General features: G+C 42.7%; 1 protein-coding gene across 1 annotated transcript in view; it reads right to left on the bottom strand.

The window, feature by feature from the left end:
* Nucleotides 1-17,717, bottom strand: part of RPAP1 (RNA polymerase II associated protein 1) — a 91,723-nt gene that overhangs the window by 19,478 nt on the left and 54,528 nt on the right. The window contains exons 13-18 of the mRNA XM_040332584.1: nt 13,908-14,042; nt 11,324-11,503; nt 10,078-10,235; nt 7,765-7,944; nt 4,312-4,513; nt 2,224-2,333 (exon numbers count right to left, since the gene is read on the bottom strand). Coding sequence (XP_040188518.1) covers nt 2,224-2,333; nt 4,312-4,513; nt 7,765-7,944; nt 10,078-10,235; nt 11,324-11,503; nt 13,908-14,042 — 965 coding nt within the window. The remainder of the gene's footprint in view (nt 1-2,223; nt 2,334-4,311; nt 4,514-7,764; nt 7,945-10,077; nt 10,236-11,323; nt 11,504-13,907; nt 14,043-17,717) is intronic.

Raw genomic sequence — 17,717 nt, 5'->3', positions numbered from 1 at the left:
GCCAGGTTGCAAAAAAGACAAAAAAGTCCATCCACAAAAGCCATCCAGGAATATGCTTAATAACTTGATTTTTTTTTTTTCCTTTTAACCTCAGCCCCTTGAGTTTCAGAGCATTATCATTTCAGCAACATTTTGGTTCCACAACGTGTAGCTTTTTGTAGTCTACACTAACATATCACAAACAGGTTTTCAGGACATGTAGGACTCTCATTTGGTAACAAACCTGGATACATATACCGTAGTTTTATTTCCTAAGTTTTATTTCCTAGGTTTTAATATAGAAAAAACTGTGCAATCACATACCGGTAAATAATCACTAAATAAATAAATTTAAGGAAATCCAACATAAGCTGCAGCTCTGCTGAGAGATACAAGCAAAAATAAAAGGCAAAATGCGTTGCTACAATCCCGGAAGGTTGGATGGTCTATGCAAGCCGGCCGGCTTATTCATTCCCTGCTTTTTTATCTATGCCTTGTTGTAAGTTCTATACAATTTTATGATTAAAGGTGTAGTTGGTTTTTACACTATTGCGAGTTTCCTTTTTGGGTTCCTGGCTCATTGCCCACTGTACGTTGAGGTCGTTCCTTGGTCCTTGGGCTATAACCTAGATGTCTGTTTGGCCTCTTTTCGCACAGTGTGATCTGTTGCAGAGCTGACATAACTTTCCCCTCAGGATAAAGGCCTTGGCTGGGTATTAGCCGCAAGCTTTTCAAGCTTGCCACCTGGTAAGCATGGCTTTTATGTGGTGGAGTTGTACTTTTGTTGTGGTGTGACAATGTTCACTTATTTGTCACAGAAAACACCTTATGGACACTTACCTCTATGGTTTACTTGATAAATCTATGGACATTTTTCACTGTTATTTTTGAGCATTTAATGTTTAGGTTAGCACAGCTCATTTTGCCTTTTATTTTAATAGGGACGCACTAGCGTCAGTTTCCGGTCTGCCCGAGCAGGTAAGGTTACCAAAACTCACTACTCTATAATAAGAAAAGAACACTGGAGGAAGTTATTAAAAAAAAATAAAACTTAAAAAAAAAGGAAAGAAAAAAAGTGTATTTATATGTTTCAACAAATGTGCTAATAATTTCTTCTCAGACTTAAGTACTGTATATTATTACCGTGCTGAAAATGCCCCCCCTCGGCTTATACTTAAGTCAACTTTTTGAGCCTGATCTCCTGGATTTGGGAACCGGTTACCAGCCAACCTTGGCACACAGGTAGCCCCACTCTTCCTCTACAAGTGTGCAAAGTTTGCTGTCCGGGGGACCTACGGCCAGGGAGCACCGATTTTTCAAATCCAGGCACCCCTTCCATAGACTCCCATGTTAAACGGCCATTTCTCCAGTGACTTTGGGGACCCTGTACGGCCGGTCATAGGTACCCTGGACCCGGAACTTGTCACACATGTAGCCCCATTTCTCCTCTACAAGTGTGCAGTTTGTTGTCTGGGGGACCTACGGCTGGGGAGCACCGATTTTGTTTAGCTTTACACAATGTATGTACTCAGGCCTTATTTTCTCAGAGAATAGGTGCAGGAACTCCTCCCTTCCAAGCCACCCTTGACTCCACCCCCTACCCACCTCCGAACAACAATAGAACCCCCTGCAAAAATAGATCACCTCAAGCAACAATAGATTCCCCAGTAGCCAGCATCAATAGACCCTCCAACAGTTTCCATTTGGAGGTGTGATCTTAGACTGCTTTTTATTTAGCTGATTTGTAAGTATTGTTTTATCAATGGATATCCATATGAATATATACTACATCTCCCACTCCCCCCCCGCCCCCCCCGTTTTGAAGTGATTTTCTTAACATATTCTATGAAACCGTTTATTTTAGCTTACAGACTTTACATTGGACATCTGAAGAAGTGAGATTATTGTCATGAAAGGTGAAAACTTGGAAGAGTGGAATTTATACATTATTATCACCACATGAATATTATGCAGATTGTATACTGATAAATCAAATCAGCTTGCCCTGTTACAAATTTTCTTATTCATGTATAAGATTTTCATCTATTGCAATAAATCTTTTAAATGCGGAAAAACATTTTCTTAAAGTCCCATGAAAAATGTCTTTGATGTTTGTATACAATATTTCATTGCCAACAAGGAATATTTTTGCTGTGAGCAACAGTGTTGATTTTGCACCAGTTTGACCCCAGTACATTCACCGTCAGATCTTGTGTAATTTTATTACTGTAAGGAAAAGTTTACCTGAGTAAGTCCCACATAGACTGCACAGATGGCTGATCTAGTAAAGGCAGCAGAACATTTTCTGTCAACTTCTCTATTTCTTCATTGCACACAACACTATTCAGAGAGGGCTGCAAAAAACACACAGATCACTGTCAGTACAGAGGCTAACCTGTAAAAAAAAAAACCTGCAAAAGTAGCACTGTCCACTGCTAAACATGGGATATCTGTGTTTAAAAAAAAAAATGAAATAAAGGCAACCTAGCCAAATGTGTTTGTCCCTTTAATTGTCATTTCATAGTCACTGTACACTTAGAGAAGCAAAGAACAAGCAGTGTGACCCATGAACTGTCAATTATTCTAAGAAACTTATTCATTTTGAGGCTTTTTTTCTACACAAAAATAATGACATATAGAATGTTTATCTGCACTTTCTTTCCATTAAAGTCCAACTCCAGCCAAAGCTCTCATTGTGTTTTTTTCTCGCTTCCTGTGTCCTCATTGCAGAGGTTTGCCTTAAACTTCTATTGCTGTGTCACATGGACAGAAGGTTAGGTCAAATCTCTTCATCAAACATTTTTTAGCAATAAAAACATACTGGGGGAATTCAATAAAGCTGTTGGGCCACATTTCTGGCGTTAATCCCTCTTGGTAATGTACCACGTCCAAATCATGAAGCATATGCAACACTTTTGGTTCTGACAGTGACTTTTACACCAAATTTAGGTCGTTCTAAAATGCAACACTTTTACATTGTGGTGCAATGAATGCACCAAATTCAGAATAAAATGCTGACAGTTTGTATCTTACCAAAGTGGAGCTAATTAGAGCCAACTCTCTTTTGGAGTATAGAGAGAGAAACTAGCTGAGGCCCCTTTCACACTTATATGACCTGTCCCACGATTTGTGATGGCAAAGTAGCATGACAAGTTGTTTCCCATGATTTCCAATGACAACCATTCATATTAGTACGACTTCAAGTCCGACTGTTCAGAATTCAAAGTATTACCTGCACTACTTTGGTCCGATTTTGATGCCACTTACACAGACATTCCCTGAAATAGCAGCAAAATTGCAGTGAACTCGCGTGACTTTGAAGTCGGTGTAGTGTGAAAGGGGTCTCAGGCAGATTTTGCAAAGGTAGACATTCTAAAAAGCATTCTAAAAAGTGGCGCAGCATGTGCAAAGTATAAGTCCTAGATAGGTACATGGATTTGGCGCATTCTGCACTACTTTTAGGCTTGGTTCACATTGCAGCACAAAGTGGCTCACAGCAGAGGTCCGGTTCACCATTTCAGGTCCGATTTCAGATGGAATTTTTGGCTGAATTGGAACCTGAAACAGACCAGAAGAAGGACAGGACCCCCTGTACAATTCGAACCAGAGCCGCTCCGGAGATGTGTGAACCGACTCCATAGAGTGCCGGTCACAATCTCCTGACATGGGAATTAGATGCAGGGAAACCTGCATCCAATTCACAATAGTGTGAACCCAGCCTTAGGGCTCTTTCACATGTGGCGGACCATTTTCGGGCTCCGCTCTGCTTAGCGGGGATCGCTTCGTCGATCCCTGCTGAGCCGGAAGAGGACAGGTCGATCTCTGCACACTGTTCAGGGACCGACCTGTCAGAGCGTCGCTCTCCTCTATGGGGGTATCGGATGACGACGGACCGTAGGGTCCGTCGTCACCCGAACCGCCAGACGGATGGAAAATAGGGTTTTCCTCCGTCACACTCTGGCAGATCGGAGCGGGCCGGATGTCAGCGGGCATGTCACCGCTGACATCGGTGGCTCCATAGAGGAGCACGGAGCGCCCGTTCAGGTCCGCCAAAAAAACTGGCAGACGGACCTGAATGGTCCGCCTGTGTGAAAGAGCCCTTAGATTGCATGAAAGACCCTTTTTACAAAATCTGTCTGAACCAGTCTTTATGAATTCCAGGGATTATATATTATAGTAGAGACTCTTTTTTATACATTTTCAATGCTGACCAAACAGGATTCTCTTCAGGGTAGCTTTTCACAAACTAAACATTGTTTACATGTACTATCACATCACATTTGTCTATCAGTTTCCAAAAACAAATAAGTGCAAGCAATTATTAGCTCTCACCTGCCGGCTAGCAGCTTCATAGTATGATGCAAGAAAGTTGATGGATGAAAGGGTGAGTGGCTGAAGCAAGTCCCAAGTGCTAGCATTTCCAACTTCTTGCAGACATCTGCACAAACATCCTTCCACTATGGGTTGTAATCCAGCGACATTATCCCATGATACTGCAGGTGGAGGAATCTGAGGTTCGGAGCCCACAGGAGTGCTGCAAAGTTACATATGTTTTAATTTGGGGCAACATTAGCTACAGATGGACTGTTTTGTAAAAATTGTAGGTGTCCGTATTGACTGTAGCACAAAGTATGGCAAATACTTTTCCTCAACAAAACAGAAAAGCTATAGCCGTCTGTGTCTGTAAGATGGACTGTCTGTGTTGCTCATAAGGTCAGGTTCAAACCTGTAATGGAACTTGACAGTTGAAAAGTATGAACATCGCTGGTTTCTGTAAAAAAATAAAACAATCTTTCCCTGAAGTGAACCCGACCTGCGCTATAAAATATTTCTACAGTAACAGGAGAATCCTTTTGGTGTAAATAATTGTAAACGCCAAACCAATACTTTGCGAGTCTGCCCTCTACCCATGTTGGGCTAAAACCCCCACTTATTATAGACCTCTCAACCAAGAGAAAGTCCGCAGGATTAAAAAGAGGGGTAAGAGTTAGAGCAATGTGGACATTGGAAAACTCAGAAATAATTTGTTTGGCATTTAAACATATTTATAAAAGCACTTAGAGGTAGCATACAATTTTTTTTTAAAGAGGACTGTGCGATTTTATAAGCTCAGGTCACCAAGAGGAACATTGTTTTTTCACATTTATTGGTTTTATTCTAAGCGATTTATACACAATATTATAGTATATTATTATAGTCGGGTTGATGACGTTTTTTAGGCGGGCCTGAATGGATGCTCCGCGCAGCTCTATGGAGCCACGGATGTCAGTGGTGACATGCCCGCTGACATCCGACCAGCTCTGATCCGCTAAAGTGTGATGGATAGAAACCCTATTTTTCATCCGTCTGGCAGATCGGATGAAAACGGACTCTACGGTCTGTCTTCAACCAATCCCCCATAGAGGAGAGCGGCGCTCTGACAGGTCGGTCCCTGCACAGTGTGCAGACACAGAACTGTTATCTGCCTGCTCAGCGGGGATCAATGGAGCAATCCCCGCTGAGCAAATAGGCCCTCGCCGTGTGAAAGGGCCCTAAGGCTGGGTTCACAATATTGTGAATTGGATGCGGTTTTCCCTGCATCCAATTCCCATGTCAGGAGATTGTGACCGGCTCACACATCTCCGGAGCATCTCTCACACATCTCCGGAGCGGCTCTGGTGCGAATTGTACAGGGGTCCTGTCCGTCTACTGGTCCGTTTCAGGTCCCAATTCAGCCAAAAATTCCATCTGAAATCGAACTTGAAGGACCTGGACCTTTATAGTCACTAGGTGTAGTAGCACTGAACCAAAAAAATGTGCTAGCAGTTGTTTTATATACAGTATGATCCATTTAGAAGGTCAGAGAGTTTTCATATCAAGAGTACTTGTGTTGGTAAAAAATGTATCCTTGTGCCCATGTGGGGTCCCAGTGATCTTGGGCTTAAAGTGATACTAAAGTTTTGTTTTTTCTTTAAAAATGTTATACTTATACTTACTTGCCCTGTTCAGTGGTTTTGCACAGAGAAGCCCAGGTCCTCATTTTCTCCAGTCCCTCACTCCTGCTGAGCGCCCCCACAGCAAGTGGCTTGCTATGGGGGCAACCGAGCTGCTGCTCTGTGTGTCCATTCAGACATGGAGCCGTGGTTCAGCCCCGCCCCCTCTCTCTCCTCATTGGCTCACTGACTTTAAATGAAAGAAGCGAAAAACAATGCCACCATGCTGCTGTCTCAGCCAATGAGGATGGACAGTCCTGGGCAACCGAGACACTCCTGCAACATCGCTGGATAGAAATGAGGCTCCAGTAAGTATTAAAGGGGCTGCTGCACACAACGTTTTTATCTTAATGCATAGAATACATTAAGATAAAAAATCTTCCGACTTTACAACCACTTTAAAGTGGTTCTGAAGTATGAAGGTTTTTTTTTACCTTAATGCATTCTCTGCTCTCCCTTAGTGGCTGGGACCGCTGCTGTCATTCACATTCAGTGAGCCAATGAAGAGAAGAAAGTTAGTTCCTCTGGGGGCACTTGACGGGAGGGAGAGGCCGGGAGCGCCGCCGGGGACCCGAGATTTTTTTTTTCTATCGACTCTAATATCACTTAAGTGATACTATGGGTTCAGTTTTTTTTTAAAATAACAAACATGTCATACTTGCCTCCACTGTGCAGTTAGTTTTGCACAGAGTGGCCCGATCGTCCTCTTCTGGGGTCCCACGGCACCTCTCGCGGCTCCTCCCTGCAATACATAATCCCCTCTGGGAAGCTCTATCCCAAGGGGGGTTACCTTGCGGGCATGCTCCTGTGTCATACATCCGGATGCATTAAGGTGAAAAACACGAGGGTTTACAACCCCTTTAAGTATTGTGATATTCTTTTATGGTAGTGATGCATTTCTACTTTTTTCCTATTGTGTAGTTCTCCTTTATTATGAAAAACAAAGGTCTACCTTTCTACCTGAAATACAAAGGTCTTGAGAAGAGGAGTGTCAGAACTGCTCTGTGCAAAACCACTGCACCGAGCAGGTAAGAATAACAGGTTTGTTTTTTGTTTTTATTATCACCTTAAGCTGTTAATCGGACCTCAACTTCTCTCCAAATTAACATTAAGCCCGGTCTCTTGTAGTGCTCATGCCATGTCAATCAACGGTCAAATGTCAACATCCTTTAATGCCAACTCTAGCATTTGAAAACGGAATAAGATGGGATTGGTTTAGGCCAGGTCATTTTAATAACCTCAGACACTTTGCAAGTTGAGTCAGGTTCACTTTCATGGACACCTATAATGAGATGTATACCGAAGATGATATTGCTGACCACCTTTTGGAAATATTAGCTGCAACGAATCTAATGCTATTCCAACTGCTTTAGTACTTTTTTAGTCACCGACCTGGGCCAGCATGAAGATCAGAAAGTCAAGGTGAACTCACAACTCATAATCTGTATGCTTATTCTATATTAGTGGCTAGGAAAGTACTGAAACCACTTATTTAGCATGAAAGCCAAACAAGTAACATTTTTGGAGAGATAGGCAATAGCAGGCTTCATAATTCCTTAGTATATGTTTTCTTTAAAAACTTCATAAAAACAAGTTTGTGTGCAAGAATTCAGACAAAGGTTGGGGACTTTATACTAAAATATAAAAGAAGAGTTGCAAGGGTATTTTATAAGAGATTTGGAAAACACAAAAACAAAATTGTGGTATTGCCTATAGCAAACTTAATTTTCTGTTAGAAAAAGGTTCCACCCCCACTTAAGAAACATTCGTACTTTATAAAAGCATCCAGAGTTCACTGCATAAAAAATCTTACCTGTGCAGCTTTGCTTCAAGCTCTGCAGTGCAGCCCGCTGTCTGAGTCACATGACTGAGCAGGGTAACTACAGCAGCCGCCCGCTGGATGGAGAGGGCTGCAGAGGAACTGTTTCCTTTACAGGAGGCAATAATGCTGGTTAGGGACTGTAGAATTCTCATCACAGCTGGGTACAGCTCTCTGAAAGAAGCACCAAAACATACATCTTGCTTTTATTTTCAAAATGATATATAGTAACCGTTTCATTATATTCCATAACAGATTCACATTGCCAGAGCATCTCTGCAACAAGAGAACACACACACACATGTAGTGTACTCCTAATATACCTGGCACTCATAATTTTCTGAAGGAGAATGCATAGAAGGCCATCAGCTCTAAGCCACTGCCTCACAATTATCAGCAGCGTTGTCAGCCTGCCATGTGAACATTTTCAGTTGCAGGCTAGGTTGCCTTTCAGGTCAGCAAGATGCAACTACAGACCTGATGAGTAGCCGAACAGCCAATTCAAGTGGCTCTGAAGAAGACCAACAAGGCTGCTGCTATTTGTTAAGCAGTGGCTAAGCATTGTCAGTCTGTAATAGTAAATGCTGTTGTCAGCAGGAACTCCAGGCAAAAAACTTTGCAGCAAATTGAAAAAAAAAAAAAAAAAGATATTAAGAAAAGTGTATATAACCAAACATTTTGGAAAAATAAGGGGTTTACAGCCGTGGCCAAAAGTTTTGACAATGACACAAATATTAATTTTCACAAAGTCTACTGCTTCAGTGTTTTTTAGATCTTTTGTCAGATGTTACTACGATGTACTGAAGCATAATTACAAGCATTTCAATGGATTTTATTGAAGATTACATTAAGTTTATGCAAAGAATTTGCATCTTTTTCAAGACCTCAGCAATTCACCTTGGCATGCGGTCAATCAACTTCTGGACCACATCCTGACTGATGGCAGCCCATTCTTGCATAATCAATGCTTGGAGTTTGTCAGAATTTGTGAGTTTTTTTGTCCACACACCTGTTGAGGATTGACCACAAGTTCTTAACGGGATATATTCATGGCTGTGTTGTTAGACAAAATTGTGAGTGAGCCCACTTCCTTTGGCTGAGAAGCAACCCCACACATGAATGGTCCCAGGAAGCTTTATAGTTGGCATGACCGATGGTAGTGCTCACCTTTTCTTCTCCGGACAAGGTTTTTTCCAGATACCCAAACAATCGGAAAGGGGATTCATCAGAGAAAATGGCTTTACTCCAGTCCTCAGCAGTCCAATCCTTGTACCTTTTGCAGAATATCGGTCTGTCCCTGATGTTTTCCTGGAGAGAAGTGGCTTCTTTGCTGCCCTTCTTGACACCAGGCCATCCCCCAAAAGTCTTTGCCTCACTGTGAATGCAAGATGCACTCACACCTGCCTGCTGCCATTCCTTAGCAAGCTATGCACTGGTTATGCCACAATGCCGCAGCTGAATCAACTGCAGGAGGCGGGCCTGCGCTTGCTGGACTTTTTTGGATGCCCTGAAGCCTTCTTCACAACAATTGAACCTCTCTCCTTGAAGTTCTTGATGATCTGATAAATGGTTGATTTAGGTGCAATCTTAGTAGCAGCAATATCCTTGCCTGTGAATCCCTTTTTGTGCAAAGCAATGACAACTACACAAGTTTCCTTGCAAGTAACCATGGATAACAGAGGAAGAGCAATGATTTTAAGCACCACCCTCATTTTTAAGCTTCCAGTCTGTCATTCTAACTCAATCAGCATTACAGAATAATTTCCAGCCTTGTCCTCATGTGCTAACAAGAGAATCGCTGACATGATGTCAGTTGGCCCTTTTGTGGCAGGACTGAAATGCAGGGGAATGTTTTTTTGGGGGGATTAAGTTAATGTTCATGGCAAAAAGGGACTTTGCAATTAATTGCAATTCATCCGATTACTCTTCATAACATTCTAGAGTATAAGCAAATTTCCATCATAAAAACTGAGACTTTGTAAAAATGTATATTTGTATCAATCTTAAAACTTTTGGCGACATCTGTACATATACTAATAATCTGGCTTCCTGAGTTCTGACATAGGCCTTACGAGACTCCCTGAGTGTAAAGTATTGCACTATCCTTTAGAACACTGTAAGTGGGATTTTAAATAAAGCATTTGTTGCACCTCCAACTAAAGTTTCTCAGCTTTTACAGTGTCTGGTAGGAGCATGGTCTGAGAACGTAAAGTTATTTATCTACCGGTATGTATAGTGCGTTAATGGACCTATTCAAAATTTTAATTTACCAGTATATTATTATAAACTTTAACAACAACCACTAACCTGTATAAATCACAGGCTTGTCCATAGCCGGCAGCAATAGCCCAGAGGCGGAAGGTCTCTGTACTCAGTTTCTCAGCCTCCTCTTTCGGCAGAGGAAAGTCTTGTGGCTCCTGCACACCAAATCTGCTCAGGCGGCTTTTCACGTCGAATTTGTGCAGCTAGAAAAAAAAAAAAAAGGATAAATAAAGCTTTAACTGTGAAATATAACCACGAAGATATACAGTAAACTCATATGCCAGTATTCATTAGGATTAACTGGCGAGATTTGCAGGGTTTTGGATATATGTAAATCATCCTACCAAAGCAAATATGTCCCTCCCTTTCAACAAGAGATATTAGGGGATTTTTCAAATTGTGGAAATCTTTTCTCCAAGCAGGCCAGATGGTTTTCTTTACAAAAAAGCAAAAAATAAATAAAAAATGTACATAGCACTGTACAACCCAGGCAACCGGTTCATGGACAGAAGGATATATCACTACCCATCATTCTCAAGGAGAAGTCTGCCTATCTACAGTCTCTTTCAGACAAGCAAGCTTAAAAGGGGTTGTAAAGGTTCATGTTGTTTCACCTTAATGCATCCAATGCATTAAATTGAAAAAACATCTGATGTTATCCAGCCCCCCCGGTTTACTTACTCGAGCCCTCGAAAGTCAAGCGTTGAGAACGCGATTGATCTCGGCCCGGTCTTCTCAGCTCTTCATTGGATAGATTGATAGCAGCGCAGCCATTGGCTCGCGCTGCTGTCAATCAACTCCAATGATGCGAGGGTCGGGACCGAGTCCTGTAGTTGGTGGCGATGGATGCCGAGTACTGGACAAAGGAGCGCTCCCGCAAGTTAACCCCCTTGGGAGAGAGCTTCCCAGGGGGGTTACCAGAAGTGGGGAGGAGCCGAGACAGCCACCAAGAGACCCCAGAAGACAAGGATCGGGGCCACTCTGTGCAAAACCACTTTAAAAAATAACTCCGATCTCTTTGTCAGCAATCATGCTGTCATCTATACATTATCTTCTCCAATAGGTAATAAAAAGTATCCTTTAACGCTACATCTCCTGCACGTTTTCTCCTAATAAAAACAAAGGAAGACACTCTGAAAAATAAATATAACCAAGCCTATTATTTGGCGTGTGTACGCTTTATGTGCTTTTTCTATATATCTTTAAACTCACTAACATGGGATTTGGGCCTCACATCATCCACCTTAGCTTCCAAAAACCTGAGACTTTCCTATTATTTCTGAATACTTACTAGTCTGGCAGCTGAGTGGCGGCTAGAAGATGCGAGCACTCTGAGAAATTTCATAGCAGCTGAACAAGGCACTCCGTGGAGAATAGTAGGTGCTGTGTCTCCGGTTTCCATTGGCACACTCCACTGCAAAGGCAGAAACTCCTGCACTACGGTCTCTATTAACCGTGGGCAATCCAGAAGCTAAATATAACAAAATAAGAGGTAATAACACAAATCATCATCACTAAATGTGTATACTTTTAATATATTAGGTACTTCTATAAATAATAGAAAAAAACACTGATAATAGTGGTTGAGAAAAGCTTAGAAATAAATGACCACACTCCATTCATATAAACACTCTAACCAATAAGTACTGTGTTTTTCTAGGTTGTGGAAAGAAATCCGAGCATCCTGGGCAAAAAAAACACAAACAGGGGGAACATAGATTGTGTGCCTGCAGGACCCCAGACCTCACTTCCCCAAGATCTATGTTCCAGCCATCTGTAATTTATTTTGCAATGCACATTACAAAGAAATTCAAGGGCACATTGGTTTTCTAGGAAGACAGAACAGCAGAAGTTATCTCCTTCAAAGCATGCCAAATACCTGTTAATCTTGCCAAAAATTCTAAACTAAACACACAGCAAAAAAAAAATCTTATTTTGCTTCTGTAGATAAGTAATTCTATCATTCCATGATGTAATGGAGATAAAAAAAGGCAGACATATTTGAAGTCCAGCCTGTGTGTCAACTATGACTCCTATCATAGTAGACACAATGGGAAAGTGAGCGCAGTCCCCAGGGACAGGATGTGCGCTACTTATAGGACTACAATGGGAAATTAAAGGGAAAAAAAGACAAAAAACGGGAAATAAATACAGGCATCTTATCTTAGGACTTGGTAAGCAAAACTATATGCATTTTTTTGTTCTAAATTAGATTTGCTTTAATAAACCTTAGATAAAAATGTACAGAGCCAGTGCTTTACCCATACATGGAAAAGCAACAGGTTCATTTAACCACTTAAGCCCCAGACCAATATGCTGCTAAATGCCCAAAGGCGTTTTTACAATTCGGCACTGCGTCGCTTTAACAGACAATTGCGCGCTCGTGCGACGTGGCTCCCAAACAAAATTGGCGTCCTTTTTTCCCCACAAATAGAGCTTTCTTTTGGTGGTATTTGATCACCTCTGCGGTTTTTATTTTTTGCGCTATAAACAAAAATAGAGCGACAATTTTGAAAAAAATGCAATATTTTTTACTTTTTGCTGTAATAAATATCCCCCAAAAACATATATAAATTTTTCTTTTCCTCAGTTTAGGCCGATACGTATTCTTCTACCTATTTTTGGTATAAAAAAAAAATCGCAATAAGCGTTCATCGATTGGTTTGTGCAAAATTTATAGCGTTTACAAAATAGGGGATAGTATTTTTATTTTTTATTTTTTGGCGGCGATCAGCGACAAATAAACCTCCCTCATTGTCACCCCAATACAGTAAACTGTAACCACATCCTGTGCAAGTCCTTACTTACAATCCTCTAATGTCTGCAGCTCAGCCGCCTACGCACTAACATCCCATGAAGGTGAACAGGGCATGCCTGAAACTGCAGGAGCAACATCTAATTTTAAAGCTGACCCTATACTATACATTTTGTTTTATTTAACTGCCTTTAGATTTACCTTCAACTATGTAGTGCATAGGTCTGCCTGATTGCATACAAATGAAGAGTTTAGGTTTGACCTCATATTATATGGTTCTGGTAAATCTAAAGAAAATTGTATAATGTATGGCCAGCCTAAGTCTAATGCCGCGTACACACGATCGTTTTTCGGCATGAAAAAAAATCGACGTTTTTAAAAACGTCATTTAAAATGATCGTGTGTGGGTTTCGCATCGTTTTGCGGCTTCTGAAATGTCGTTTTTCATGTTGTTAAAAATGATCGTGTGTGGGCAAAAACGACGTTTTAAACCCGCGCATGCCCAGAAGCAAGTTATGAGACGGGAGCGCTCGTTCTAGTAAAACTACCATTTATAATGGAGTAAGCACATTCATCACGCTGTAACAGACAAAAAAACGCGAATCGTCTTTTACTAACACGGAATCAGCTAGAAGCAGCCCAAAGGCGAATAGAACTTCCCCTTTAGAGTGCAGTCGTACGTGTTGTACGTCACCGCGCTTTGGTCATCATTTTTCAAAAACGATGGTGTGTGGGCAACATCGTTTTTAATGATGAAGTTGGGAAAACTTTGTTTTTTGGACATGCTGAAAAACAATGTTTTTTTTCATGCCGAAAAACGATCGTGTGTACCCGGCATTAGGGACAATAATGGGAAGGTACATGCAGACAGTCAGAGGATGCAAGTAAAAACCCAGCAGGAGAATGCTCTCACCTCTCCTCTCTTCCTTACCACACTAGGGGTTAAGAGAGATACTGGCCACTTCAAGGTATAGAGTAAGTGCTGTCTTATGTGGGTGGGAAGAGAGTCCTCAGCCTTGTGTAACACCAGATGCCCAGAGCTTCCTCTCTTTACTCTTGGATCCTGATTGGAGTGGAGTACATGTTGTTGGAGGGGCAGTTCACTCTCCACAGTTCTTACCTGGCTGCAGGCTGCTACAGAGTGACGAGCCACCCTTGTAAGGATATCCAAGATATTCAGAACAGCAGTACCCGATGGTCTTACAACTTCCAAGATATATCTAAGCCGGTGAAGAAATTTTGTCTTTAGGAGACCCTACATAAAAACAAACTTATTTGAAATAAACCACCAAGAAACACTGAGCCACATAAAGGACCCAACTTACTAAAGGGTTAAGACTTGCATTCCCTGGCATGGCTTTTATCAACTTCTATACAACAGAGGCAGCTAAGGATTGGCAATTATGCTTGATATTTATATATTGTTTAAATGTACAGAAATGGGGAATGCTTATGTTTACACTCAACAAAACATAACATTTGCCTAAAACATTTCTAAACCCCTTTATCAAGTGAACTATGCTAAATGGCTGTGGCTTCTGACACTAGAACAATATTTTTTCAAGTAAATAATGAGAACATATAGGAAAAAATTAAACAATTAACACCAGCATTGTGCATTAAATTTTATGTAAATCCCGAACAATGAGCTCCTCCTATTCACTCTGTCAAATGTATCATTAAAACCATTTTGTTATATCTGGTCAATAATTTATGAAGAAAAAGAGGTTGAGGTTTCTGTAGTTCTGGTAAAGGCTGACAACAGTGCTCCTCCATAAATACAGAATTATCACCCAAGGACAGGAAGTATGAAACTGGTCAGATCACCAAGTGAAAAAAAAAAAGAGGCCTGAAAAAACCTTAGTTAGACTTACCGGTAACGGTATTTCTATGAGTCTTTCAGGACAGCACCTGGAGAGAGCGCAGCTCCACCCACTTCCCAGGAAACACTGCAGTCAATGCTATAACTTCCACCCCCTTCCACCATGGCCTCAGTTGTTCACGAGTACCTCCGGCCACGCTGAAATTAGATAAGCAGAACATAGAAACTACACGCATTAGCATATATATATATATATTATCTTTAATAATAAAAGGGCGGGTTATCGGTGCTGTCCTGAAAGACTCATAGAAATACCGTTACCGGTAAGTCTAACTAAGGTTTTCTCACCTCGTCTTTCAGGACAGCACCTGGAGATGATAACCGAGTACTTACTCTAGGGTGGGACCACCGCTTGCAGGACCTTCCTGCCAAAAGACTGCTCTGACACAGAGAGCAAATCCATCCTATAATGACGAGCGAAGGTGGAAAAGCTCGTCCACGTTGCCGCTTTACAGATGTGTTCTGGCGAAGCTCCAGCCCGTTCTGCCCAGGAAGTTGCCACTGCCCTAGTAGAATGGGCCATTACTCCGGGAGGAGGATCCAAACCTTTAGCTTTGTATGCCTCATGGATAGCCATGCGTAACCATCTAGCCAGAGTACTCTTGGAAGCCCCATGCCCCTTGCGGGATCCTGAAAACAGAACGAAAAGCGAATTCGCCTTTCTGAACTCACTAGAGACCTCTAGATAGCGTCTAATGCATCTCCTGACATCTAAGGAATGGAATTCTCTCTCCCTCGGACAAGAAGGAGTTGGACAAAAGGTAGGTAACACTATTTCCTGCGTCCTATGAAATACTGACACTACCTTCGGAAGAAAACTCGGATCAGTTCTTAATACTACCCTATCAGGGAAGATTGCCAAAAAAGGCTCCAAAATGGAAAGCGCCTGAAGATCGCTAACCCTCCTCGCTGAGGTGACCGCTACCAAAAGCACCAATTTCAAAGTCAGAAATTTTATAGAGGCGTCTACCAGTGGTTCGAAGGGCTTTTTAGTCAAACCCCCCAGGACCACTGATAAATCCCACTTGGGGAAAAATTTAAACGGGGAAGGCCTAGCCCTGGCTAAGGCCTTAAAAAATCTGATGACGTAGGGCTCTAGAGATAAACGTCTCTCTAGAAACACTGACAAAGCCGCCACTTGCGCCTTCAAGGTGCTGGCTGCCAGACCCTTATCCATACCGTCTTGTAAAAACTCCAAGACGGAACGAGTATTCAAAGGAGAATAATTTTTACCTTCACACCAAGAATTGAAAACCTTCCAAGTCTTGAAATAGATGGCCCTCGTGACCTCTTTCCTGCTACTAAGTAGCGTATCTACCAAACGTTTGGACAAACCCTTCCTGCTAAGAATTAGCTCTTCAGTAACCAGGCCGTGAGTCTTAACCGACTCACGTCTGGATGAAGTAGAGGGCCCTGAAACAGTAAATCTTTTCTGACTGGCAGTACCCAGGGATCTTCTACTGCCAGTTCCAATAGGCTCGAAAACCAAGGCCTCTTGGGCCAGTACGGGGCTATCAGGATCAGAGTAGTCTTCTCCTCCTGAAGCTTCCGTAACACTAAAGGAATGATCTGAACTGGGGGGAAGGCATAGCACAGGCGGAAGGGCCAGCGTTGAACTAACGCATCTAGACCCTCTCTGCCTGGTCCATTCTGTTTAGAGAAAAATAAGCCGGAACCTTGGCATTGGACTGGGACGCGAACAGGTCTATCTGAGGGGTTCCCCACCTCTTTACTAGCTCTTGGAAGACCTCCGGGCATAAACACCATTCCGATTCCAGAACCCTCGTCCGACTTAAAAAGTCTGCCAGAAGGTTTAGGCTGCCTTTTAGGTGTACTGCCGATAGGGAAGCCAAGTTCACCTCTGCCCAGGACAGAGTCTGTAAGGCCAGATTGAGGAGTACCTTGCTTCTCGTGCCCCCCTGTCTGGAAACATACGCCACCGCTGTGGCGTTGTCTGACAGAATCTGGACATGTTGGTCCAGAATCAGCTCCTGGAAGGCCCTTAGCCCTAACCAAATGGCCCTGAGTTCCCTCCAATTGGAGGACCTTCTGGACTCTTCCCTCGTCCAAGATCCCTGTGCCATCTGCCCGTTCAGGTGAGCACCCCATCCCCACGAACTCGCGTCCGTAGTTAGGACCCTTGTAGTGGGGAAGGACCAAGACAGACCTAGGCGCAGATCTGCCTGGCCTCTCCACCACCAAAGTTTCCTCTTCACTGAAGACGGAACTCTGAATCTTTTCTCTAGGGATTCCCCATGGGTCCAATTCAGAAGGATCGCCTGTTGTAGGTCCCTTGAATGGAGACGAGCCCACTGCACCGCCGGAATGGCGGCCGTGAGTAAGCCCATTGTGGACATGGCTGAGCGAACAGAAATCGGCACATTCGTCTGAATTGTCTTCACCGCAGCCTGAACTTTCTCTATCTTTTCTTCTGGTAGAAAAATCTTTCCCTGAACAGAGTCTATGGTGTATCCTAGAAAGACTATCCTCTGGGAGGGCACTAGATTTGACTTTTCTTTGTTCAGAATCCAACCGAGCCCTTCCAAATGAGCCTGGGTCCTCCTCAGGTCCAGGAGAAGCTGCTCCTCCGACTTGGCGAACACCAGGAGGTCGTCCAAGTATGGAATTATAGAAATCCCCCTGAGCCTTAGGGGTGCCAAGGCCTCTGCCACCACCTTTGAAAAGACTCTGGGAGAGGAGGAAAGGCCGAATGGGAGGGCTCTGAATTGGAAATGTCTCACTCCGCTCTCTGTTCTGATGGCTAGGCGCAGATAGCGCTGCGAAGAAGTCCTGATCGGGACGTGCAAATATGCATCCCTTAAATCTATTGATGCTAGAAAGCACCCCAGGGGAAGAAGCTTTCTCACCGAGTATATAGAATCCATGCGGAATCTCTTGTACCGGATAGCTAGATTCAGGACTTTTAGGTTTAAAATTAACCTGAATTTGCCCGACGGCTTCCTTACTAGAAATATATGGGAATAACAGCCCTCCCCCTGTTCTCTCTGGGGCACTGGCGTAATCACCCTCTGTTGGAGAAAATCTTCC

This window comes from Rana temporaria, chromosome 13, assembly GCF_905171775.1.
Source record: "Rana temporaria chromosome 13, aRanTem1.1, whole genome shotgun sequence".
NCBI classification, from domain to species: Eukaryota; Metazoa; Chordata; class Amphibia; order Anura; family Ranidae; genus Rana; species Rana temporaria.
The sequence above is the reverse complement of the archived record's forward strand: the minus strand, read 5'-3'. Positions and strand labels throughout refer to the sequence as shown.